This window comes from Desmodus rotundus, chromosome 2, assembly GCF_022682495.2.
Source record: "Desmodus rotundus isolate HL8 chromosome 2, HLdesRot8A.1, whole genome shotgun sequence".
In the NCBI taxonomy this organism is placed as follows: domain Eukaryota; kingdom Metazoa; phylum Chordata; class Mammalia; order Chiroptera; family Phyllostomidae; genus Desmodus; species Desmodus rotundus.
The window spans coordinates 162,647,213-162,674,401 of NC_071388.1; the positions used below are offsets into that span (position 1 = coordinate 162,647,213).

The following is a 27,189-nucleotide window of genomic DNA, read 5'->3' on the forward strand; positions in this document are numbered from 1 at the left end:
ACAGTATCAACATAATTGATCTAGCAGCATTATATTTGAGCTGAAAATACACTTAAATTTGAGGCCATACACTACCCCGTGTGAGTGAAACATCTTTCATATAGTTCTAAGATGAAATTACCCTTGAATGAATAGCATCTTCATTTATCTTCAAACCTCTTCTGTGCTTTTAGTGAATCTACTCTTTCAACATTCTACAACAAGAATTACATTATACCATTATACCACAGTACTTCTGCCGTGTGAAATAGATTGGTTTGGAAAATGAACCTGGCTTTGCTATAAATTACATTCCCAGGTACAAAGGAATTTGTTACTTTGTTTAAAATAGTCACAAATATAATTAGGGTCTTAATTTATGTTAAACTACAAATATGGCTATTACTTTAACTGGATTAGGTACTTAATTTGTCACTTCAAGAATGATACCTAACACTTTTAATTTGTAACCTTAGATACATTATTTCAATTACAGGGTCTGCAGCTGTTTGATATAAAAATGAATTATTTTGTAGATAGGTTTGTTCATGGGTTTTAATTTTAAAACATGCCTCTTCAGTAAGGGGGAAAATAATTCTTCAGTTGTCATCATAGCTTTTCCTTTGTGTCCTAGTAAAACAAGATATGAATTAAAATTCAGGACCGTTTTCATTTTGTGTCCTGAAAATGGCGTTGCATGCTTTAGAATGGTCTTCGATGGATCTTTAGATAAAATATTTCAGATTTAATTATGAAAAGAAAAGCAGCTTTGTCCTAACGAAAAAAACCTAAGGTCTGCCGTGTAAGGATAGATTTACCTCGTTGGTCTGAAAATGGATTGATTGTTCACTATCTAGAATTTGGATAGCTTTGTTAATGTGATTTACGTACATTTTAGAAGCTTTGTTTGTAATTCCTTGAATTCTACAGTGTTAATTAGTATAAAGCATCTAATCTTTTGAAGATTTATTAAAGACAGTTCTTTAAAATTTTGTGTTATTTTTATATCTTTATTGGGAAGCAATATTGACTTTCTTGTTTAAGTGCAATTAAGGAATATTGTTATATATCTTACTTGTAAGACAAATGTTCATTTTGTTTTTGGAATAAAGAAGAGGAAAGAAAATCATTGTTATTGCTCATTGGTAAATGATTCAGTGCTGAGTTACCATTATTTTATTAAAATGAAAGGAATACATTTTATATCCTTTCCATTTACTATTTAGCTTATCCTAAGAATTTTAAATTTTGTGGGGGTTTTTTGCTATTGTTATTTTTCTCATTTGGGAATATTTATCTGTAAATAACAAAACTTTAAGACATTCATCATAGGACCTCAGAAAAAAAGTAGTTTCTTTCCTTTACTCCCCAACTGTTCACTGAGCACTAGCCAGGCAACTGGTATTGCACTAGGTTCTTGGGTTACAATAATTATTTTTTCTGTTCCTTTGCCTATTTTATAACTCTTTTACTTAATTTCGACCCTACAACTTACTTTTATTTAAATTTATTCAAACAGGGAAAGCTTGCATCTTCTCCTGTTCTGGTTATCGTTTTGTTGCTTTCTTTCTGAATTTGGTTTTTTCCCTACAGCCGTCAGATGTTGATGTATCTAAAACTGAGTCAGATATTCCAGGAGTAGTTTTCAGGTGAGACTTGTATTAAGGAAGGTCCTCTGATGTGATCTGTCTTCGTCTGTGCTCTCAATGGCATTTCATGTTTTTGGTAACATATTTGCGCTATTTAAAGCTTGTTTATGCTTATTGAATTGTAGTTTCTGATGATTTCTACACAGCTATTTTTTTTAAGTTGAACTCCTGTTACGGTTTTCTAAAACATTATCTGCTTATTGGTATTTGTAATTTCATTGACTTTTAAAAACACCTCTCAACTTAACAGGAGTTACATCTAATTTTTTAAAGCAATGAGCTTTGTTGTAGATTACTAGTTTTCTATGAACTTATCTTTGTATTTGTTATGAATATCAATTTCTTATTTATTAAGCCAATGTTTAATGAGAATCTACTGTCCGCCGAGGATAAAGCAGTGGACAAGACAGACATGGTCAGTCTGTGTACTAATGGGGATTGCATTCTGGAGGTGGAGGCCTTTTATCAGTTCATTTATCAGTTTCATCAGTGTGTATTACTTTGAAAAACTATTCATAAAGTAAAAGTTTATGGCAATATTTTTATCCATTTGTTTTGCCTTGTTAGAAAATATTTTATATCATATGAGGTTCATATTGAAAACATATATATTAACCTTTTATTATTCTTTTAAAAAGTGCTTTTGGTTATATTCCTTTATTTATCCTTTTAATATCTATTTAGATATTTATCTTAGTATATAATTTTGTTATTTTGATTATACATAGTATTTTACATACAGCACCTCAACCTGCTTAATAAATTGTTTTCATTTTAGAGGTCAGAAAGCTTATGAAGAAAAGGAACTTTCTCAAGCTAACACAGTCAGCCGCCAAGATTCCACTGAGAGATATCTCACTGGGAGGCTTCTGCTCTATTAACTCCATTCTGTTCTATACTAACTCTCAAGACATGCAGAGGACTCCCATTTTTCAAAAGATACTCTAGTCTTCCATTTAAACAACTTGCTTCTTAAATCTATATTCTGTTAGGATCCATTAAGTTCCGCTAAGGCACTTAACCAGTGACAATTAAGGAGTAGGAATGTGCTAATGGTCTGTCCAGTCATAAGAGTGGTGTGGCTTATGAGTCAGCAACAGAAAGTCAGTTGCTCTAAATGATGGTAAGGATAGCGTCTCAGTGAGGCAGCATCCTCCCTGTACAAATGTAGGGACCAGGGCAGGCTGTTTCTATTCAACTGGGGTTGAGCCCTTTTTTACCATTTTCTTGAGCTGAGTGTTTTTAGTTACCTTTAAAAAATATAATGCAATTAAAACAAAGGATATTTGATATTTTAATGTTTTTAATATTGTAGATTCTATTTCCTTGCTATCATATTTGTTTTCTGTAAAAGAAATGAATGACTTTTTGGCTTTAAATTTAATTTTACTCATTTACTCCCCAGATTTCTTTCTGGAATGTTACTAGTATATTTCTGCATGAATAAAGACTTGAAGAAACTAGATACACCTAATACTTGAGATGTTTTGTTTTTGTTTGATTTGCTCATTAATGCTATTCTACTTTCCTACTTATATTAATTATGAGACCTACATGGTTACATGTAATTTTAATCTCCTGAAGATTGAGCCATAGTGGCTGAGATTTTAAGGGACTCCTTCGAACAGTGGCTTTTTCATGTGTCACTCACTTCTCAGTAAATTTTCAGTAGATTTTTGCTCTAATTGGATGGCTTTTTTAGCTTCCTAAAGCTTCTCATTTTAACCAGGTAGTTAAACTAACTTTTCACTTGGTGGGCTGTAGATGCAGGGGACAGAAATGACCAAAGATAAGAACTGTCCTTGTGTTTTTATTCTGTGTTATATCTGTAGCTCTACTAGTTTCTTAACACCTTGGCCTTACAGACCTGCAGGAAAGTGTTGACAAAGATAATATTGATCTGTATGTACTTCTATCACTTGTGTCCACAAAAGAGATGTGGTGGCCTTTAAGATTAGGCCTCCCAGTGTTTGAACAGAACTTGCTTGTCTGGTTTCAAAGAATATAGTTGTACACTAGCAACTCTAGGCCTTCGAAAAGAGAGTGGAGTTGTCATTTCCTGTCAGAAGTCTTAATGGAGAAGTCGTAACTGGAGGAGAGCATCTAAAGACTCCTGAGTCCCCTTCCTCTCACCAAAACCCGCTCATCCCAGTATTTTCTATTTTGGTAAATGGCCATTCCAACATTCTGCTTGTTTATGTCAAACTTTGAGTCATCATTGGAGTCCTCTCTTTTTCCTGTATCCACATCAAATCTTTTTGGCCCTACCTTGAAAATATAGCCAGAATCTGACTTCTTATCACCTCCGTCCTCCCACTTTGGTCCTGGCCTTATCACTTCTGGCCTAGATATTGCAAAATCCTCCTGACTAGTTCTCTTTTTCCACCCTTCTACTCACTATAGTCTAATTTCTATATAGCTGTTTGTAATCCTTTAATGTCAGTCAGATTCCAGCAGCCCTCAGCTCAGCCCCTCCTAGTGATTGTTCATCTTATTCAAAGTAAAAGCCAGAGTTCTTAAAATTTATCTGTAAGTCCTACATGATCTGGTTGTCTCTCTGATCTCATCTCGTACCACTCACTTCCTTACTTCCCAGTTGTCACACTGGACTTCAAGCTATTCCTCAAATATGCCAGTTTAAGTACAAGATTGCTTCACACCTTTGAACTTGGACAGCTCTTCTCTTAGATATCTACATGGCTTGCTCCCTTTCTTCAGTTTTATGCTTAAATGTTACCTTATTGGTGAGCCCTTATCTAACCACTCTACATATAATAGCAATACCCTCATTCTATCATTTTTAAAGGTTTTATTTACTTATTTTTAGAGAGAGGGAAAGACAGGAAGAGGAGGGAAACATCAATGTGTGGTTGATTCTCATGTGCTCCCTACTGCGGACCTGGCCCGCAACCAAGGCATGTGCCCTAACTGGGAATCAACCAGTGACCCTTTGGTTCACAGGCCAGCGCTCAATCCTCTGAGCCACATCAGCTAGGGCTGCTTTATATTTCTAAGTAGCAGGAATTACCATGCATATTTTCTGGTTTATTTGCTTATTATCTGTCTCCATTACCTGGAACAGTCCCTCATGCATAGTAGGTGCTCAGTAAATATGTATTAAGTGTATGAATGAATGAATACATGCTTTATATTTATTTTCTAGATATTCAAATTTGTATCTTCCTATGAGGTTATCTCACAGGAAGCTATGCATTGGACCACATAAATTAGCCTTTTGCAGGCTTTAATCAGCTATGTTTTGCTCTAGGCCCTCAGAAAAAAAAATCACACAAAAAACATTTCTGCATTTGGTGTATATTGTCACATGTCATTCAGTAGCCCTTATAGAATATTCCAGATGAGAAGTGTCTTTTGGAATTTAGTATGAGAAGTTCAGTTGAGGAGTGACCCCATTCTTTTTTGAAGGCTTTGGATATTACATTGATAGATTTACCACAGTTTATTGAACTAGCCTCTTATTGATGGGGTATTAGGCTATTGTTGTAATTATTATTTTGCTGCTATAAATTGGGCTTAGGTGTGAATATCTTTACATCTATCTTATATAATTTTATGCAAGTATGTACATATGTATTTCTCACAATAGAATTTCTGGATCAAAGAATATGTACATTTAAATTTTTGTAGATGTTTCCAAAGTGCCTTCAAAAAGAGTGCATTGATTTGTATCTCAGCTAGTGGTTAAATGTAAATTTTGTGTCTTAATTTTTTATTAAGCAACATTTTTATGTATGTTTTTATTATCAGAAGTTTCTGTGCTTCATTTAAAACAATCACATGGCTAGAACTAGATTTACTGAGTTTTAGAGTTCTCTGCTCTTCGTTTATTTTGTGATTTGATGTATTGTTCAAGTTTTCATTTTGTTGATTTGTTCATTGAGCTAATAATTATTATCTGCCAGTGATGTACTGTGCACATATATGGGAATTATAACAGTAAAGCTAGCTTCAGAAGACAGAGGAATCTGATATGAGAAGCAAGAGGAAGCCTTGTACCATGTTACTGAAGGATTGTGTAGTAGGATCCCTGTCTAATTCCTGATACTCTGTCAGCGTCAACATTTGAAAGGTTTCTTACAACATATAAGCTGCTAGTTTTATAATCTAATGAAGGCAGTGGCTTTGTTACATACAATAACAACTTTTGAAACTAAGATATTTGTTAGGGTTGAACAGATTATTCCAGATTACTTTAGATTTCCAGCCTTATTTTAGTTATGTATAAATAAAATATTTATTTCTCAAAACCAATTTTTACAAAAAAATACCTGAGCCATAGTTTTCAGAAGATGTGATTCAGAAATGATTACTGGAAAAACAGAATTTAGAATCTTCATGGAGTATCACAGGTGTCGTCTTCTGGGACTGTTTCTAGAATTTTTCTGATTTAAAAGTTCTCAATGAATGTTATTTCTAAAGAGTTTAGAAGCAAAATGTGTAGTCTTTTTATGTTTACTTTTTCCTTTCTCATAATAGCATTTGGTGACATATTTTATATCCTTTTTGTCTTTGTATTAGGAATTTTAGAGTCAAATTTGCTACTCATGTTAATGGATATTGAGTTGTTCCCAATATTTGATTATTATGGATTAAGCTGATATGAACATTCTTGTATATGTATGGTGGTGGTTATATGCCCCATTTCTTTTTGGTATACGAGTATATGGGGGAGTGGAATTGTTGGCCGATAGGGTAGGCATGTGCTTAGTAGTAGATATTACCAAACAGTTTCAAAGTGGTTGGATCGATTTACCTTCCCACCAGCAATGTATGAGAGGCACATCCTCAAAAAACTAGCCTAGTATTCCACCCTTACCCCACCTCAGTGCTGATGCCTAGAGACAACTACTTTTCAATCCTTTCAGCTGTGTTATTTTTCCAGGTATTTTACCTCTTTATTTCTAGGTAAGATGTTTGTGTTGTTATTTCATTTTTAAATATTAAATAGTCAGTGTACTATGAATATATTCTTTCTATATGATTTTACCCCCTTAGGTAAATAATTGCTTTATTTACTTCATTTCGGTAGTTTTCTCCCCTGAACTCTTTGAACTGTGAAACTCCCCCTCACCAAGGTCAAACATATCAGGTCCTTTCCCTCCCCCTCTTTTCTCTTGGAAATACTACCTTTGAAACCTTGGTCCCCACTTTAATTGGAGCAGTTCCTTTCTTGGCTGGCTTCAGAGCTGTCGTCTTACGATTGCTGTTCATCATTACCCAGGGAACTCTTTTTGCTTTTTTTCTTTTAATTTTTATTTATTGATTTGAGTGGGGGGAGAGACAGACAGACAGACACACTCATTTGTTGTTCCACTCATTCATACAGTCATTGGTTGATTCTTGTAGGTGTCCTGACCTGGATTAAATCCGCAACATTGGCATATGGGAATGACACTCTGACCAACTGAGCCACCCAGCCAGGGGTCTTTTTGCTTTTACTTTATATTGCAACCCCTATTTTCTGAGTCCCTCCCACGTTCTTTTCTTCTTGATTGGTTATTTTTATTTTGTGCAGCATATTCTTCATTAGCCTGCCTCCTGAAAAAGGGTATATGGGAAATAAAAATATAAAGACTTTGCTTGTATATACTATTTTTATTCTGCACACTTGACTGGTACCTTGGCCACATGTAGAATTTTAGGTTGACAATATTTTTCCTTAGAATTTTGAGACATGTGTTCTCATCTAGCTTTTAGAGTTGCTATTGGGTCTTGTGTCACCTATTTGCTCAGTTCCTCGTGTGCTTTGCTACTGCTTTTGTTGTTGTTGTTCTCTCTTCTCTCCCTCCTTCCCTCCCTTTCTTCATATATGCCTTGATCAGATTCCTTAATTTCTCTGTAACTGTTTTCTTATCTTAAAATGAAGATATTTGTTACACCTACCTCATAGGGTAAAGCTCTAATGCAAGTACCTGGCGTATAGTAGGTGCTCAATAAATATTAGCCATTATTTTTCTTGGATGTCTTCTATACTCTGCATTTTCTGTTTCCTCTCAATTCCTTTTTTGTGGTTTATTTTGGCTGTCTATGTTTGAGGTTTCCCTCAAACATCTATTGATCTCTGCTAATAATTTATATTTAAGAGTGAGGCACTATAATGCTGATGGGGAGATGAGGAGCTTTTTGACATGTGGGCTTCCCTGTAGACTGATTGCACAGGGAGCTGCCATTTTTCTTGACCACTATCCAACCCTACCCCACCTCTACCCCTAATAAAACCATCAATATTTGTAGGTATATTCTACAGAGAAATTCAGAAAGGCCTTAACTTGGCTGCCAGGGGTGCTGTGGGTCTCTTAAGTCAGTGTATACTTACTTCCACTTAACCTTCTCTCCACACCTTCCCCTGCCCCTCCTCACTCTGCTGTGCTTGGGTCTGGAGTCAGGAGTCTCTGTGGTCGGTTTATTCTAGAGACTGAACCTCTCTGTCTCCTGCCAGATTGGGGGTGATTAGTTAGTTATCTGAGGCTTATACAGACTTTCATCCAATCCTCCTATTTTTATTCCTTTCCCTCACCTCTGTCTTCTGTGATACTTGATTTCTTCTTCAGTTTTCAGATCTTCTTATTGCTGTGAAGCAAATGCACTGCTTTTCTCCTCTGTCTGTTCTTAGGTATCAGTGTCCTCTGCCTTGCTGTGTCGGCCTCCCGTCTTATAAAAATGGATTGACATCTCTGGTCTACTTTAGTCTCCTCTCCCATTTTTGTGTCTTTCTTGGTTTATACGTTTTCTGTTTCTTCACTTATTTTTTTTGAGGGATTGCAGAGATCAATGTGTGAGTTTGATCCTTCATATTTATTTATTTTATTTTATTTTATTTTTACAGAGAAGGGAAGGGAAGGAGAAAGAGAGGGAGAGAAACATCAATGTGTGGTTGCCTCCTGCACACCCCACACTGGGAACCCGGCCTGCAATACAGGCATACACCCAGACTAGGAATTGAACCTGTGACGCCTTGGTTCCCAGTCCGGTGCTCAGTCCACTTAGCCATACCAACCAGGACAGATCCTTCATATTTAATCAGTTATCAATGATCTTGTGTGACTTTTTTCCCTTTATTAATTTTTTTAGAAAAAAAAATTGGCACCCTACCTCTTCAGTGATTTTTTTTTTTTAATGTTAAGATTTGATTATTTAATGTGTTTAAACATCAAGCTTATTAAATTTCAGAGTCTTAGAAGTCAGGTACTGGGTATTATGTTCTGTGTGTGCATGTGTGTGTGTTTAAAAGAATTACCTACCATGCCATGTGCTTAGGTATTCAGTAAATTTATATTCAAAGAATGAATATATATATATATAGGCTATAGTTTTAGTTGATTCATTCTTTAATTCTTAGTTTTTGCTGAGCATTTTAGCAGTTGGAGTTGCTCAGCAAATGGGTAAATTCTGTATTTCTGAAACTGAAAATATTACGGTGTTTAATGTGTCACTGTTAACAGAAGTTGATTGATCACGTGCAGGGTTTGTGGACACTGCACTGTTAATGCAGGTTGTTTTGAATAATACTAGTAATCACTTTGAGATGATGTCTTCCTTTCTTGCTACGATGTCTTTTGGGCACCGATTACCATTGTCATAGGCACACTCTATCCCATAGAACTTTCTGCAGTGATTTAAATGTTCCGTTATTTGTGCTGTCCAGTAAATTGGGTATCGCTAGCCACATCTGAGTTTTGAGCACTTGAAATGTGGCTAGTATGACTGGGGAACTGAATTTAAATTTTATACAACGTTAATTCATTTACATTTAAGTTAAATAGTCACAGATGACTAGGGGCTATCGTGTAGGACAATACAGTTTATAGATCATTACTCTGCTAGAATGTGCTAAGTTTCTGATTTAAATATTTTATGTTGTCTATCACTTGAATTAGTTTGGAATAAAATATCCAACTGAGGAATAGGACTTAGGTGAATCATCCTCAGTTTTATTATTATAGTTGTAAAACTACATTTACCTTTGTATTTATCTAAGAATAAGGATAAATTCATGCAGCTTACGATTTCTGAAATGAAAGTAAAATGTGTTTTAGGATGTTACATCATGCCTGTTTTATTTGGAGTATTAGGGGTGCTGATAAGAGATCGAAAATGAAAGTGAAAGGTGGAAATATTGTCTACTTTGAAACCTTTAGAGGATTTTCTTCCATCCTACAAGAGAAAGGGGAAATACTGTTTGAATCAAAGCCTGGTTTGGTTTTAGACTTTTTATATTCTTGAAGACAGTCATGGTCATGTTTTGTTTTACATTTTTAAAGTTTGGATGAAAGTACTGTGTTTGTGACATCAGGCTTCTTTGTGAAGTACAGATTAATTCAGAAAATTTCTTTTGAATTGGGGATGAAGAGTAATTATAATAAATGCTGTAAAATTAATCTTTGGCTAACCAGAGTTATGTCATCAGTTGAAGTTAATGGTAAATTTAGTGTTGTTTAATTGGATGAAATTAAGTCAGTTATTTACAGTAAAGGAGTAAAAAATTCACAGGATTGGAGGTATGGCTTTGGTTATAGAACATTATAATTTTGCTTAATCTTTTTAGTGAAATCTTTTTAGGTTTTTGGAATATTGATTAGTACAGTTGCCACTGTGCATGTAGTTTAGCAAGATACAATACCATATTTACTATGTTTTATAGTGTTATGATTGTTAACTAACAGTGGGATATTATTCAGACCTTCAAGAAGATACATTATGCAGTTCTTTCAAATTCTTTTTGTTCTTCGGAGGGCCTCAATTCCCTCTAAGTCCCTTATTCATAGCAGATGATTTGTCCTTTCATTTCTCACAGAATGCAAACATACCCTCATTGTCTTGATCTTCTCTTCTCCCTTACTATACTGCAGTCATCATCACTGATGCCCACCACCCCTTACAGTGCAATGGAAAAAGTGTCCTGCTTCCTGACAAAAACGGATCCCTGCACCTGGGCTTTTATTCCATCCCTTTTACCCTCTCGTGGATCTTGCATGTCAGTTTTCCTGCCTGTTTCTTGTCATTTCAGCCTATTTTCACTGGTTTTTCCCACTTATGTTTTAATGAGCCCAACCTTTCATCATCAGTACAGATACAAATGTAATGGTAGGGATCCGAGCTTCCTAATCCTTCCTTCTTCTCGTCCAGTGTTCTCGAGAGAGCTGTTTCATTTATTCTAATTCTTCTCTTCCTAGCAAACTGTTTTAACAAGCCTTCTGCATGATTTTGATGCGTGCAGAACTGAAGTTGGAGAAGCACATCCCTAGTCTGTTCTTACAGGTCAATCAGGAAGCTCACTATTATCACTGTAAATCAGGAGTGTAGATGATAGAGGACCGTTAGTGTACACTTACACAGACACCGAGGAATCAGCTTTCATCAGAAGGGGTGGTGCTTAAACGTAGAAAAAGTAATTGTTGGGCAGTTAGTTAGCATTAAGTTTGTCTGTGAGTGACAAAAAAACCAAATATAAGTTGTTGGGTTTTTTCCCCCCTGATAAATACAGGTAATCCAGGTTTGGTGACAACATGGCTGTCAAATACCTAGGCTTCTTTACTCCTGTTGCTCTACCATCTCCAACACTGAACTTGAACTTAATGGTTTAGTTTGACTATAGTCATCCTTTAAAGGCACATTCTAGTTAACAGGAAGGGAAAAAAGGTTCCTGCTTAAGAAACTTTTTAGCAGAGTCCCAAATAAGTCCCATTGATCAGAATTTAGACATTGGCCACACCAACTTATAAGGGAGCCAGGGAAATAAAATTCTATTTCAGGCAGCCATACATAAGATGTAATTCATGGGCTTATTGTAGAGGAAGGGGAAAATGTATGGGGGGATAATTAAGAGCCTCTGTCACAATAAACTCTGAGAGCTTTGGTTATTCAGTCACTAAACCTTGAATGCTTATTATAGGTAGTGCACTATCTTTATGGTGGCTGTAGGAAAATGAGGGAGATTGGAGTGGAGACAGAATTACAAAAAATTCAAATCTATTCCTTGGCTCTCTAAGATACTACATTTACTTGGTGACATCAGACATGCAGACATGAGTTAGAGAGCAATGTAGGAATCAGGGTGTAAGTAGAAGGAATCAGACTCTTGTGGAGTTTATTTTTAGGGAGGAGCATTCCCAGAGGACTGGAGTTTGGGGAAGACAAATTTGAAGAAGAGAATTGACATACCTTTAAGCAAATGGAGTACTTTGTATAAGATAATAATCACTGTTGAATACTCTTACTGCTTTGCAAGAGTCTTAAGACTGATTTCCAATCTAGAACTGAGGAAGGAATTGTAATAGGCAGCCCCTATGAGAAATCTTTATTGGATAGGTTAGGCTAGTCTGTTCATAATCTTAATATAAGATAAGTAATAGCCTTGTTATGTATTAATTCATCCCAGCTGGCCTTTGACTGCTATTTATAGTAGTTCTCTCAGTTTTGAAATAGATAAGAAGTTTGTTTTCTATTTTGTATGTGGTAAATAAAACCATTGTAAGCTATGCTTTCCGCAATTGAATAATTTTATAGAAAGAAGGTAGTTAAATTTAGTGAGTGGAGAAAAACAAGCCTAGATGCCATAGAAGAGAGAACAGGGGGAGTAAGCTTTGAGTGTTATAAGAAGTGGTTGAGAGGACCAGTCAGAAGGCATATAGGTTTGGCAGTTTACTGACATCTTAAAACCATTTAAAATTGAATTAGTATATATAGTCAATAGAATTTTGTATTTTTTCACTTAGTATTGTAGTGTGGACATTTTTTTGGTCATAGAAAATTCTTTATTTAAAAGAGACTTTTTTTAATTGCATAATATTCCATGGTTCATATTTACCATAAATGATTTACCCGTTCCCATTCCTTATTGTTAGATATTTAAGTTGCTTATAAAATTTTTGTTACTCTCAACAAAGTGGAAAGAAATTATATCTTTAATAAGTGACTAGTGAGCATAAAAACTACATGCTAAGATATTTAGTATTATTGAGGAGAACTTCGAAGTAGCAGAAATAACATTTTGAGAGGTTTTTCCTAAGGCAAGAATAGTGAAATTAAGTAATACCTTATAAAATTTGAACTTTTATCATCTGTTTAAGAAAATTAAAGCAATATAAAGTATTGTTGACTTGCATAAACTAATACAGTAAAATAAATGTGGATAATTTACATTTTCTTCCTTAACTATATGAATGCTTAAGCGTTATACATTTACTGGTGTCTACGTTATATTGATTTTTTTAGTAGTGAAATAACACTTTTATTTTTGTTTGGCATACATCTTTCACTTTCAGTAGATTTATTCTTTTCCAATAAAGTGGTACTATATTAGCCATTACTTAAGTTTAGAAAAGAAATTTTTAAAAAGTTGTGTTCAAATATGTGTGTGCTTTCATTAGGCTTACTATATACTTCTTTTGATTTACAGGCCTTTTTGCAAATGTGTAATCTGCCTATCAAAGTGGTTTGTAGGGCAAATGCAGAATATATGTCTCCATCTGGTAAGTTTTTTTTTCTTCTCTATTAATATTATGCACTGATAAGATTCCAGGGCTAATGCAGTTTGTACCTAGATTTTTAAAATACCTGTATTTTTGGTTTATCCTTTGAAGAATTTCCCCATAGTTTTATAAAATAACAACTGCAAACTTGACAGTTTTGTGGTGGGCGTGTCTGTGCATTTCAGCTCTGTGGTCAGAGATGGGTGGTTACTGGAAAGTTAAGGAATTGTTTTAAATAGCAGATATTAAGAAAACACAACATCTCAGATTTTGCCATTCTTACTTACATAGGACTGTTTCCTCTTCACAAAACAAATTTTAAAATTAAGGAATCCAGTTATTATATTCTCTAAATCATATTCTCCCACTATAAAGATGGAAGAAGATTGTGAAATAATCAAATTAACTTGTCATAGATCTCAATGTCATCTCTGAATGTCTTTGGTTTCCCATTCTTTTTGTTTTAACAGGCTTTAAGATACTTTGCATTAAGATTGTAGCCTTTCTGCTGTTTTTCATAATCAGTATTGCTTTTCTGTGCGTCATGTGTTAGTGAAGTACAGTTTAAAATAAATTTGATTCAGATAATTTGTAATATAAAACACAGTGCCACAAAGCTGATAAATAAATGTTCAATAGAATTGATACGGATTATTGTTAACTGTGGTTTTGATGGAGCAGTAGTAACATAGAATTATTTCTTTATGAATAAATCTTGTTGAATATAACTGATGGGCATAAGTGTGTTACATTGTTTATTAGGGAAACATTTATCTGTCTCTTCATTGTAATCATAACTTGTGTTAAGTGTTTTTCATCTTAAGTTATTAAGGGGAGTAATAATTGTCAAAAGCTGTGAAGATGCCTTCTCCATATACAGTGGAAATTCTAAGTGAATACATCTATACCGGGTGGGGCAAAAGTGGGTTGGCAGTAGTTTGTATGAAAATAATATAACAATTAATATAATAATTAACATTATTATAATTAATAATAATAGAATAATAATACAATAATTATAGCTTTATGAATGAATAAATTTTAGTACCTTTTCAAAAGAAAAGAAGAATAAACTGTGTTTCATGTACTCACAAATATAAACCTACTTTTGCCCTACTCTGTATTTACAGGTTTATGAATATACATTTTAAGACATTTACATGAAATAATTTCTAGAATTATAAACACAGACATTTTAGATTCTTGAAGGCCATTAATTGACTCATTTTGTTTTTTAAACTTCACTGAATTCTGGAGAAATGAATTATGTTGGGTTCCATCTATCTTTTTCCTCTATGTAGTCATACAAAGAGTGTAGAAATACATATAAAATGGTTAGTAATCTAATACTGAAGTTGATATCTTTGGCAAATAAGGAGAAACCATATCTTCCGTTTCCTAAAATGACTACTAAAGTATCATCTAGGTAGATATTTTATAGACAATAAAAGACAAATAGAGAAATATTGTAAAGACTACAATAATACATATATACATACATTCATTGAGAGGAAGAGTCTTCTAGGTAGATGAAGATGGCACTTTCTATTAAGAAATTTAAATGTTATATCTCTAGACGTACTTCATCATATTATTTGGAGTGATCAGGGGAATGTGTTTCATTTTATTTGCTTATTTGACCTTGTTGTGGAAAACTTCTAAAGCAGAGAGCATCACGGAATAGTCAGAAGACTGCTTGGCTAAGTTGTTAGGAAATTTTTACTCTAATCTTTCTGTGACTTTGTCACATATTAACAGTTTCTTTGGGAAATTTGACTTCTCTTTTTTAAGAACTGGTGTTTTCGCCTATAAAATGAGATGGTTGGATTAGATGACATCCAAGGTCTTTTCTTTTTCTAATATTCTCTAAATGTACATACTTGCTTCGCAACATCTTCTAGCTTTCTTTAGAAATAAAAGTTCTAAAGATGATTATTCTGCCTCAAGTGGTTATTCTGCCTATTCATTTTCTTTTATAACCTTTCGTTGGTACCAGAGAATAACTCTTATTGTGCTTTTGCCTGATAATAAGGATATGACACTGGCTCCACTTTTAATCAGGCAGGTAACAGGAAACATTATTCACTTCTAATTTGTTGCCTTTTATGTATCTCTCTATATTCAGAGGTATATAATTGCTCAGTTGACTACCGACACTACTTCCCTGTTTCAGAATCTACAGTGCTCAAAGTATTTTTAAGAAAAGAAATAAAATGGAACCTCTTTCTTCCAAGAACTACAAACTGGTTATTGAAAATGAGAAATACACTTTACTCTGAAAATGTTACACCCCAGAAATACCCTTCAGTCTAGGTATTCAGTAATAAATAGTTTTCATTTTCATATTATTTTATGTCAGAGGACCTGCACTATTTCTAGCAATATAGTTGTTACAAAGATTTTATCCCAGGTTAAAAAACAGTATGCTTACACAGATAATATTTTTTTTTATTTATTGCAAGATTTATAGTAGTAGAAGAAAAGAACGTGGAGTTCAGTGTTTCTGTATTGGTAACATGGGTATGTCTTCTAAATACATCTATTGAGTAGTTGTGTTCCGAAAGGCCCGGCTTTCCTTTGTAGTGTGTTATCCTATGGATTCAGATGACGCTTTTGTTGGTGCTCTGCACCCCATCCATTACCCTCAGGCTGACTGAGCCAGAGAGGAGTGAATGTATTGAAAAGGACCATGAAGAAGCCTGCTGTTAATGTGAACTCTATTTGAACTAGGCCTGACAGCAAGGTTTATTATCTAGTTTTGGGGGTAAACTTTATTTCTATTTGGAGACTATTTTGTTCTCATCATCTCTGATAATTCCATCAACTATTAGTATTTATAGGAATGAAATAATTTTTAATGTGGCGTTTATCAATATTTAGAGAAGCCAGTTTTTATAAGCATCCTACTTGGTCTTTTCTCCCCGCATGTTGGGACCATACTTTGTATTATAATTCATAAACTAACATACCTTCAAGGATTGTTAATTCTCTCACTTCCTGGTATTTCTGATTCAGAGAGATTTATTAATACACCATTATGTACTTAAAATATTGACCTTAATGAGGGCCTGAGACTTGGAAGTAGAAGATGTAAAAAGAAATCTTCTTAAATGTAATTTTAAATATGGATTGATTCATTATACTTCAAAGAGAAGACCCAGCTGAATTTCTTTGAAATCTGTCAGTAGTCACGAACCAGTGTCTGAGCTTGGTTTATGTAATTTGAATAAATAATATTTACAGCTCTAGAGTGATTTGTTAGTTTTAGCTCTGAAAAGGGAATATTGTGGTCTGTTATTATATATAAGTGAGAACTCTAGAAATGAATAATTCAAAATGTTTTTTTATTTTAAAATTCAATATTCAGTGTTTAAAAATTTATAGAATTTAACATCCACACTTAACTGTAATTTTCAAAAGTTAGAGTTTTGTGAAATTCTGTGTTAATGAAACATCCCAGTTTTGTGTTGAGTTCCTATGTTTGTTAGTACAACCTTTAATTTACTAAAAGTGTTTTCACACATTTCTTTTTCCTCAACAGGTAAAGTACCATTTATTCATGTAGGAAATCAAGTAGTATCAGAACTTGGTCCAATAGTCCAATTTGTTAAAGCCAAGGTAATAAAAAAGATATTAAATGCATTTGATCTCAGCCACTCTTAACTAAGTCAGTCATTCATCATTCTTCAGCATGACTTAACATTTACATTGATTTTAACCTGCTTTTATAAAGTGCCAATATAAACTACTGGAGAAATATTTCTAAAATGTTAGTTTTTAAAGATTTTGCAAATCAATGGCAAAAGAGGTAATTTGATCTTTATAAAATGGTAGATAATTTTCTAACTTATGAGAATTTTGGTCATAAATGAAAACTGTTAGGTTGTTAAAAAAAATGTCAACTTAACCCTTGAGAAGGGAGGCATAGGATCTGTTAGAAGTCAAATGTATTAATTTGTCCATTTGAATTATTCAGTTTAGATTTAAATAGTTATTAAAGAGCAGCCTCCATTAACATTTTGGGGAAAATTCTTCCAGACTTTCTTTTCTCTTTGTATACATAGAAAAGCATAGATCATATTATTTTTAGTTATTTTGCAACCTGCCTTTTAAAATCATCAATATGTTTGGAAATTCTTCCATGTTAATGACTATACACACACACATACACATACATACACACATATATATAAATAAGTATGTATAAATTACCCCTTTAAATTATGTAGTATTCTATTATATGGATGTATTATAATTTATTAAGTCTTTATTGATAGACACTTAAGTTGTTGCAAGTCATTGCCAATTTTTGGTTGTTACTGAGTGCTAAGATAAATATTCCTGTACGTCTGCCTTTGTACACTTGTCAGATTATTTCCTTAGGATAAATTCTTAAGAGTGATATTGTGATGTTATAGGATATGCATTTTAAAAATCTTAAAACAGGTTGATTGCCAGATTGAATTAAAGGTTATATCATTTAATGTATTCACTCATTACTATAGTGTATTAGAATTTAAACATTAGTATCTATTTCCCTATACCTTTATTTTTGACTACTTTATAAGCAACACATGTCAATCTTTGGTATTTATTAGTAACAAGGTTAGTCTCTTAAAATAACAAAGTTTACTGACCATTCTTGTTTTCTTCTTTTGTGAAATAATTGATAATGTAATTTTATCCATTGAAAGAATTATTTTTATAATTGTAAATACTACTAATTAATATTTTGTAGCAATAGAATATTAACTATTTTTTCATATTAAGTAATTATTTTTTCGGAGGCAGTTTGGAAGTTAATCCATTGAACATTTGCAGCAAAAAGATTGATGCTATATTCCTTGGTAGTAAGATAACTGAAAGTTTTTGTATATTTAATATGGTGCTCTTGAATTTTTTTAAATTCCCTTTAGGGCCATTCTCTTAGTGATGGGCTGGATGAAGTCCAAAAAGCAGAAATGAAAGCCTACATGGAACTGGTCAACAATATGCTGTTGACTGCAGAGGTATAACAGAAAACAATTGGCCTTGAAAATAAGCCTTTTCTTTCATAAAAGATAATCTTTTCCTATGCGTTATTTTAAAGTTATTGAGAAATAGGAAAATAGTTAGGCTCTTCTTGGGCTAGGATGCTTACTCAAATTATTTGCTCATTACCTTTGAACAAATTGCCTGACAGTTTCAGTTCTAATTTTTCTCTTTGTAGAAAGGAGTGATTCTTGCCCACTTATTTTACTTTGGCCTGTGAAATTTACTTAAATAATACCTATAAAATACTTTAATGGTATTTGGAGATGTACTATATGAATAAAAATATTTTTATTAAGTACCACTATCAAATTTAATAATTATGTATAGCAACAGTAGTGAAGAAAAAAACCCCTCATACATATGTCTTTTATAAAGTTGGCTTATAAAAAATTACCATGGCAAGAAATAACTTTCTTTTTATCCATTTTCTCTTTGGTATTCTAAAGTTTAGTGACTTTCTTTTGTTCCTAGTTGTATCTTCAGTGGTGCGATGAAGCTACAGTAGGGGAGGTGAGTGGTTCTGCAGCATTTATCTTAATTAAAATTTAATGAGAAAACACTTTTGCTCAGAATTGTAAGTCCCTGCTCATAAATGAAACATTGTGGGTTTATACCATTAGTGATATAGTTTTTCACTTACTTTAATTTTGCTTGCACATACATTTTAGGGAAGCTATGTGTCATTGTTTGATATAAATGGTTGCAAAGTACATAAAAGTTTATATATTTTTAAAGGGAATGTTTTAAAATTTTAATTTTTCAGCTTAGGAGCTCTGTATTTTTCTCAGATTGCTCTATTTGTGTTGTCTGACAATTTATTTCCCTGCAATTCTATTTGTAAAAAAGAGTCTTTGTTTTTAGAAAGAATCATGTTTTTAACAAAATCTTTTTGCTTTAGATCACACATGCTAGGTATGGATCTCCTTACCCGTGGCCCCTGAACCATATTTTGGCCTATCAGAAACAGTGGGAAGTCAAACGTAAGATGAAAGCTATTGGATGGGGTAACAAGACTCTGGACCAGGTCAGTTTAGACTGAACTTCTCAAAACCCTTAATGCATTTAAGATAAACCTTTAATGTATTAGAAATTAATTTTTAAAATACTGATAGTCCTTTAAAAAATCCCTACATAATAAAAAACTAACAAAACAGTGGCCCTTATTTTCTTTGACATGAAGTAGTTTTGTTTTATAAAATCACATGCTTATTGTTAAACAAATTATATAATACAGAAAAGTCCAAAAAGTAAATAAAAATTGCCCGAAATCCTTCCACTTAGAAATTGCCACTGTTAACTATTTGGAGAACATTTTTCTAGATGTCTCTTGATAACATTTTCCTTAAATGGGAAATTAATGGCAGGCATATATATTATACCTGCCACTCTATAACCTGATGTATTCAACAATACATTGTGGGTATCTTTTATGCCAATAAATATTGATCTGTAGCATTAGGGCTTAAAAAAACCCCTGTTAAATACAGTGCTTAATATATCTTTTTTGTTGTTGTTGTTCTTAAGTTTACTGAAGTAGCAAGATCGAAAAATAAAAATCTTGTCAAGGTCATGAGCTTGTACAGCATTAGACTACTTAGTGTCTCTTTTCCACAGCCACCCCTAGTCCGAGCAGCCAACCCACTTGTGTGTGCCATCGGCCACAAGGGGGATCGGGTAAATGAATAGGGATGGAGTAAATAAAATCCATCTCCACTAGTGGGAACACAACTGAAATGCTCTGCTCATGGTGGGTCAGCAGTGTCATCTTTATTAAGCAGGTTTTTAAAAAATACATGTAAAGTCGTTTGAATATATGGATTCAGGGAAACCGTTTTTGTAGGGAGTAGAATTTTGAGGTAAAAACTTTCTTGATACTAATCCTTATAAGTAACTTAATTGTACTTGAATTTAAAGGAAATTAGCTCTCCAATTTTCCTCTTATTTCTTACATAGAAAGTATTATTTATATTATATGTGGCCTATAGTCTTGACTGAAGTACATTGTAAAAGATTACCCAAACTTGTATTTTTGTTGTAAATTGTAATATAACTTGTTTTAGATATGTTTTACTGTTTTGCTAATTTAAATGTTTTTCGCTGGGGTCTGTGGCTGTTTCAGGTCCTAGAAGATGTGGACCAGTGCTGTCAAGCGCTTTCCCAAAGACTGGGAACACAGCTGTATTTCTTCAATAAGCAGTAAGAAATTTTAGTTTCTAAAGTTAGTTTCTTTTCTATATTGTTAGGCTACAAACTTGTTTTATCATAGAGGAATTGTTTAATCAAGAAATGTTTGTGAAAAGATTTAGTTATGTTGAAACTTATTTTTTTTCCTTTATTAAACATTTAGCACCTCTTGGGTATCAGGCATAGTGCTAGGCTCTGGGAGACTGAGGTTTCTAAAATGTGGTTTTGCCATTAAGAATTTCTCTTAAGGGCAAATATGTAAACCAGTCATTAGTGTACCACATGATAGAGATTCTCCTAGAGGTAGTTCAAGGTGCTTCCTAGGGAAGTATGACACCTTAATTAACAGGATTCTAAACTTGCAAAGTACGATTAGAATGTGAAGTGTAACTACACTTGTCTGTATGGGGAGGGGACGCCCTGGGGACTAGAAAAGCAAACACAACCAAACAATGAAAAATAGCGTTGGATGGACAAGCATTATCATGAGCTTATCTTTTAAAAGTTAGTGAAAACATTTGTAAAGTACAGAAATGAATACAAAGGATATAGATTAAACATTTATGTACATAGGTTAATTTATGTTTCACTAAGACATTTTAATTTTTTGGTAATCTGGAAAGGAATAATATAGGCAAAGGATGAATTTTTTTATTTTAAAGTTATAATTTTAGTGTATCAAAATCAGCTATCCTGTGATCCAGTGTAGGATAGGCTTAAATTAGCATTTAATCTCTGTGGTTTGCTTAGAAATTCTAACCTGTTTCTTTGCTTTTTAATAAAATATTTTTGCTTTTTAAATTGATAATTTTTATAAAGCTTTATTTGCTATTATTTATTATATATCTTTATAGGCATTCATCTTCTAACCATATCCAGCATCATTTTGTAGTAAGATTAACATTTGTAGCAAAAATGACTGATAGGTTGGAATATGTAAGTTATAGTAGTCTATGCTATATGTAACTGATATGAAAATAAAATTGGAGCCTGTTGATCTCTCAAGACAGGTCATAGAGTTTAAAAGCTCTGGGAGTTGAAAAGCTCAGAAATGTTGTGTTTTATTGTTTGAAGTGCATCATTCAGTGTTAGGAGTTAGTTTTGTTATACACTCTGCCTTCATGGGAAGCCAGCAGAATAGGTCAAACTTATTTTTCTTATTTAAACTCAGTGTCAAAGTAACATTTGACATGTGATTTAGTGGAAATATTAAAATATTTTTTTCTTCATAAGGACACAATTATATTTAAACATGTAATGAAAAATTAAAAATCTAGAACAGTTGCAAAACTAAAATTCCCTATTAAGGAACTGTTTAATTGATACTAAGATGTAGGTTTTTGGAAGTAATTTTATCTTATATGAAACCTAAATAAACAGTTTTCCTAAAGTTACAACTAATGAATGGAATAGATTGTTTTTAATTTTACCCAATTGTTAATCAATATTAGCATGCAAGTAAACTTTATTTAGGAAAAAGTAACTTTGTAATTTCACTTTATTGTGGCAAAATTTTTCTCATTCTTTTATCTGTGGCAGGAGTGTTTATTTTGTGAGATGTTACACCTCAGTGAAAAGAGCACTGGCTGAAGTCAAGATAGATAGTTTTGGATTCCAAGTCAGAGGCCCTGAATTCTGTTCTTGGCTCTAACATGTACCAAACTATGGCAGGTTACTTCACTTTCCTGTGTGTCCTCCCTTTGCCCTCTTAAACTAGAATCCGTTTTTCTCCTAGCTTCTCTCCCTACGGGGGATGTCGAGAGCGCTCATGAAAGAAGCCCCTCAGCTTTACTTGATGAGAGGAAGGGAAAGGGTGGTTGAGGGACATCTCGTAGCAAGAACAGTAATTGGGAAAAGAGGACAGCGCTAAATGGTGGAACGCTAAAAGAAAAATGAATTTGAAAAACACTAGAAATAATAAAAGGTAGATACTAGAATATTTGGCCTTTGTTTCCTTCAAAATATATAGTATTGGTAGCTTTTAAGTATTAAATCATATTTCAGAAATGCAACAAAAGCAAAATGTGTACTGTGCTATCTTGCTGATATGTGATATCTAGTAAGACACCTACACAAAGACTACTAGGTCATTTTTTCCCTTCAATTATAGAGTTGGAATGAAAAAATAAAACTTTTCTTAAAGTGGTATTTTTGTGTGACCTTTTTAATAAAGGGGAAGAAATAATAGAAAAAATATATTTTCTAAATATAATTATAATAGAAAGAGTTACAGAATTCTAAAGCATTTATGAGCTTCTTGTATGTCTGTGTTTTCCAAACAAAACCTGTTACCTAGAAGAAGCTCAAACCTTGATTAAAACTAGGTTAAGTTGAATGAGAAATTAGAAAAGGAGTTAAAAAATACTGCTAGTAACCATTAAATAAGTGGTAAAGTTTGAAAATATACCTTCATATATAGATGGGAAAGTATATTGAAGATGAAAAATTTCAGGGAGGAATAGGATTTTATTGAGGTTTATTCAATTAAGAAATTAGCAATTAAGAAAATCAATGGGAAATAGTTAAAAAATATCCAAAGGCAAAATAAGGAAAACTTTGATGGTAAGGGGCTAGATTTACAAACTTGAATGACATTCCTAAAGATTGGTAGCCAGGATGAAAATAAAGGATATGTATATTATTTCTAGTAATATGAAGACACAACAAGTTAGTAGTGTAATTGAAAAAAAGATTAGGGAACAGTCGGACAAAATTAATATTTTTGAAACTAGACTGTGAAAGATACCAGAAAGAAAGAAAAAAATATGGGATCATAATACACAAAGCAAAAAAAATGAATGCGAAGAGATTTTTAATGGGAAAGGTTAGGAAAACGTTCACATTTTACAATATTGTTTTTATTTTAATAATCACATGAAAGAATAGATAATGAACAAAAATGTGGAAAGAATGATAATGCAGGATAAGAAGGCAGCAGATTGCTTTGGACTTTAAAAACATATCTGTCACCCCAGAATGTTTATCTAATAAAAAGTCTGCAAGGAGCCCTGGCTCGTGTGGCTCAGCTGGTGGGGCATACAAAAAGTCGCTGGTTCGGTGTCTGGCCAGAGCACATGCCTGGGCTGCCGGTTCAGTGCCCTGTCCCAGCAAGTGAAAGAGGCAACTGATACTCCTCTCTCTCGTCAGTGTTGCTTTCCCTCTCTTCCTCCCTCCATCCCCCTCTCTCTAGAATCAGTAAAAGAAAAAAAAATGTTTTTAAAGTCTACAAAGATAAATGCAATAATATATATGAAAGATGTTAAAAGTCTTAGGGGGAGAGTTGCTATCAATATCCAAGTCATAATCCGCCAGCTACGTAGCAAGCCGAAGGGCGGAAGTGTTATGTTTTCTCTCCAGGGGGTATAGGAAAGGTATTTAAAATGGGAAGTACTTAAAGATCTTGGCTTTATTAAACAATTCAGTAGAAATATTGGATCAAATGTGGTTTTTTTGTGCTTGTTTCACATCAGTTGCAAATATTTTTCTGAGTTTATTGCTTTTTTTAAGTCAGGTTTGTTATAGTCTGATTTACATATAGTAGAATTGACACTTTAATGTGTATAGGTCTGTGAGTTTTAGCAATAGTATATAGTTGTGGTCACCACTACTATAAGAAAGACTTGAGGTAATTGGTAACTTATATAAATGTCAGAGTCAATATATATAAGTAGCTGAGATTTGTAAGGATGAAAACAAATATGCATTAAAATTTGTGTGTGTGTTTTGTTTGACTTTGTATATTATATTCTGCTTCCTGTTAGATGTTCTGAAATAACTGGCCGCAAAGCTACTACCTTTATGTAACTTTAGATCAGTTTTGTATGCTTGTTTTCTGTACGCAATTCAGCACCTTTTGAGTTATGTGGATGTATATTTGCAGCTGATGACATTATGACCACTTCAGGGGCACTTCTAGATCACTCTAGGTTAAAGGTACATTTATACGTGAACACATTCAGAGCCTTCACTTTCTGATAAAGGATGTCCATCTGCACTGTTGGAAGCTGCATCTTAGAATATGTTGACCTTTAGTATAAGAAGCAAAGGGTACTTAACCCTAAAAAAGGGATTAGGAAAATAAATTCTGCATTGGTGAGATAAGATTTATCTTTTAAGAAATTTGTTCAGGGATATGGTAGAGTTGGTGTTTATATTACTTCTCACAAAGTGCCTCAGCTCTGCATTTATCCACCTTCTACATCCTTGGTTCTTTTCAGGGATCCATTTGTTATTGATAGTTTAGTGATAGGGTCCGGGTGCTGTTAAGTCCAAGGACACTTGTGATTTTTTTTAAACTATCCTATTGTCTGCCCTCTTAAACATGGCCATAGACCGTATTTCTGACTTTGATAAAAACTTCATAAATATATCAAAAGAAAGACAAGGCTTTGAAAAATGTGAGTGTTATTGAAAAATTAAGTATTCTACATACCTTAGGCAAGATGCTTTCTTTTGTTTCATTTATTTATTCAGCAAATACAGATTCAGTTCCTTAGATATTTTGCTAAGAACTGGGAATTTAAAGATATGTGCAGTGTTACCTTCAAATAGCTTGGAGTATAATGGGGGTGGGGATAGTTAAATGAACACAGTTACATTGTGGTATAAGAAGTACATCACCTTTTACTGATTTGTTACTGTACGATTCTGGAGTTTAGGGGAAAGCCTAGGACTAGAGATAAATATTTGGGAATTAGTGGGTGAAGAGGTATTTAAAGCCGTGGAACTGCATGCGTTTATTCATCAGTAGTGATCAGGGCCACATAGCTAGTAAGTGGCAGCAGTAGGATTCACACCTGGACTCGACAGATCCCAGATTCGTCCTGCCAAACAAGATTACTGTGATGTATTTTCATTCATGTGGGCTAAGACATGTTTTCTTAAAAGCTTATCACCACGGGCCTAACAGCAGTGATTAGTTCATAATTATGAGATACTTTCTCCTTTTTGTAATATTGTACTAGCAATTATTTTAATGTACTATAGATTGGTGATGCCCCATTTATAGATCATTAGTAGTGACATAGACAAATTCACTTTTTTGTTAGTAATACATAATTAGAGGGAAAAATTCTAGACAAGTTTTTTTGAAGCCATCTTCATGGTTATGTGTCTTAGAAAGCTAAGTTACTCTAAAAGAGGTCAAATTCAAATGGAATCATGTTGTTAATATATGATTGCACAATCAGGTATAATTGTGTTGTCCCAGCACCACAGTAAAATCCTCTGTGCTTTGATAACATTTTGGTTATGCGTCGATTAAAGCACTTACTAAGTTGTGTTGTGTTAGTTTATGTTTTGTGTCAACGTCTGAGAATATCGTGTTTTTATATCTAGCATCTGGCACAGTTTCCGGCACATTGGAGACCTCCTATATTTATTTAGTGAACAAATTAATGAATAAAATGAATATGATCAATTATACCAATATTATTTTAAGATATTTAGATAATACTACTACTTCAAAAAGCAAGTCACATAACCTGCAATTAATAGTTTAAAATACTTTTTTCAAATCTTATTAAAAACTCTAAGTTAAAACAATAAACTCTATCAAATTGGGGTGGGATTTATTTCTTTCTGTGATTTTTTTCTTTCAAATCGATGAGTAAAATGTTGTTAAAAATGGTAGAGATCCCACCATACAAGCTGTGCCCTATTTACGTTACTGTCATTTCTACCTTGGTTCTAGGCCTACCGAACTCGATGCACTGGTATTTGGCCATCTGTACACTATTCTGACCACGCAGCTGACCAATGATGAACTTTCTGAGAAGGTGAAAAACTATAGCAACCTTCTTGCTTTTTGTAGAAGAATTGAACAGCACTTTTTTGAAGATCGTGGTAAAGGCAGCTCATCTATCAGATTGTCTTAGAGTTATGTGTTAATTTAGTTATATTATAAAAAATTTAACTTTTGAAATATGTGTTACTTGAATGACATAATAATGGTATCAGAATTTTAAAACCAAAACACTGCTTTTCAAAACCTCAAAAAAAAAGTTATATGGTGTATCTTGTACTTGTACTTTATACTGTTGTTTATGTGCACACTGAAGTAATTCTGAATGATTTCATTTGATATGTTAAATTCTGTATCTTGAAATTTTTGTTTTCTTGAAACTTGTATGCATATAAAAATAAAACCTTAACAACTGTATGGCTGGTATATTTACTTGATCTTTCTGAAAGCCACTCTCTGGCTTTATACATGGAATGGACAGTGTCTTTTCTAAGGCAACTAATTTTTGTTCCTACTCCCAAGGTCACTTTGCTAGATACATGGTAAACCTGGTCGTAGGAAAAATGGTCTTAACACATATGCTCTTGGAAAATGTGATTACAAAGTGACAAAAATGATTACAAGGTGATTAAATCTTGGAACAGATGATGACTTAAGAGCATTCTTCATAGCTAAACTTGATTGAATTTAAAAACATTACATCAGAGGGAAAGTTTCAAAGACCTTATTCTTTGAAACTTTTTGTTTTGAGACAAGACTATTTTATTTATTTTTTAAATATATTTTATTGATTATATTAGTATGGTTGTTCCATTTCCCCCACTGTATTCCTCTCTGCCCTGCACCCCTCCTCCCACCAGCATTCCCTCTCACCCCCCTTAGTTCATGTCCATGGGTCATACATATATAAGTTCTTTGGCTTCTGCATTTCTTATACTATTGTTAACCTCCCCCTGTCTATTTTGTACCTACTATTTATGCTACTTATTCCGTGTACCTTTTTCCCCATTCTCTTCCCCCCCCTTCCCCACTGATAACCCTACATGTGATCTCCATTTCTGTGATTCTGTTCCTGTTCTAGTTGTTTGCTTAGTTTTTGTTTTTGTTT

General features: G+C 33.4%; 1 protein-coding gene across 2 annotated transcripts in view; it reads left to right on the top strand.

Moving 5' to 3' along the window:
• Nucleotides 1–26,498, top strand: part of MTX2 (metaxin 2) — a 60,873-nt gene extending 34,375 nt beyond the window's left edge. For both annotated transcript variants that reach the window (XM_045196268.2, XM_024561472.4), the window contains 7 exons: nucleotides 13,048–13,120; nucleotides 16,662–16,738; nucleotides 18,037–18,129; nucleotides 18,626–18,664; nucleotides 19,053–19,178; nucleotides 20,274–20,350; nucleotides 26,031–26,498. In XM_045196268.2, the coding sequence (XP_045052203.1) occupies nucleotides 13,060–13,120; nucleotides 16,662–16,738; nucleotides 18,037–18,129; nucleotides 18,626–18,664; nucleotides 19,053–19,178; nucleotides 20,274–20,350; nucleotides 26,031–26,214 (657 nt within the window). In that variant the 5' untranslated portion in view covers nucleotides 13,048–13,059 and the 3' untranslated portion in view covers nucleotides 26,215–26,498. The remainder of the gene's footprint in view (nucleotides 1–13,047; nucleotides 13,121–16,661; nucleotides 16,739–18,036; nucleotides 18,130–18,625; nucleotides 18,665–19,052; nucleotides 19,179–20,273; nucleotides 20,351–26,030) is intronic.
• Nucleotides 26,499–27,189: the final 691 nt, after the last annotated feature.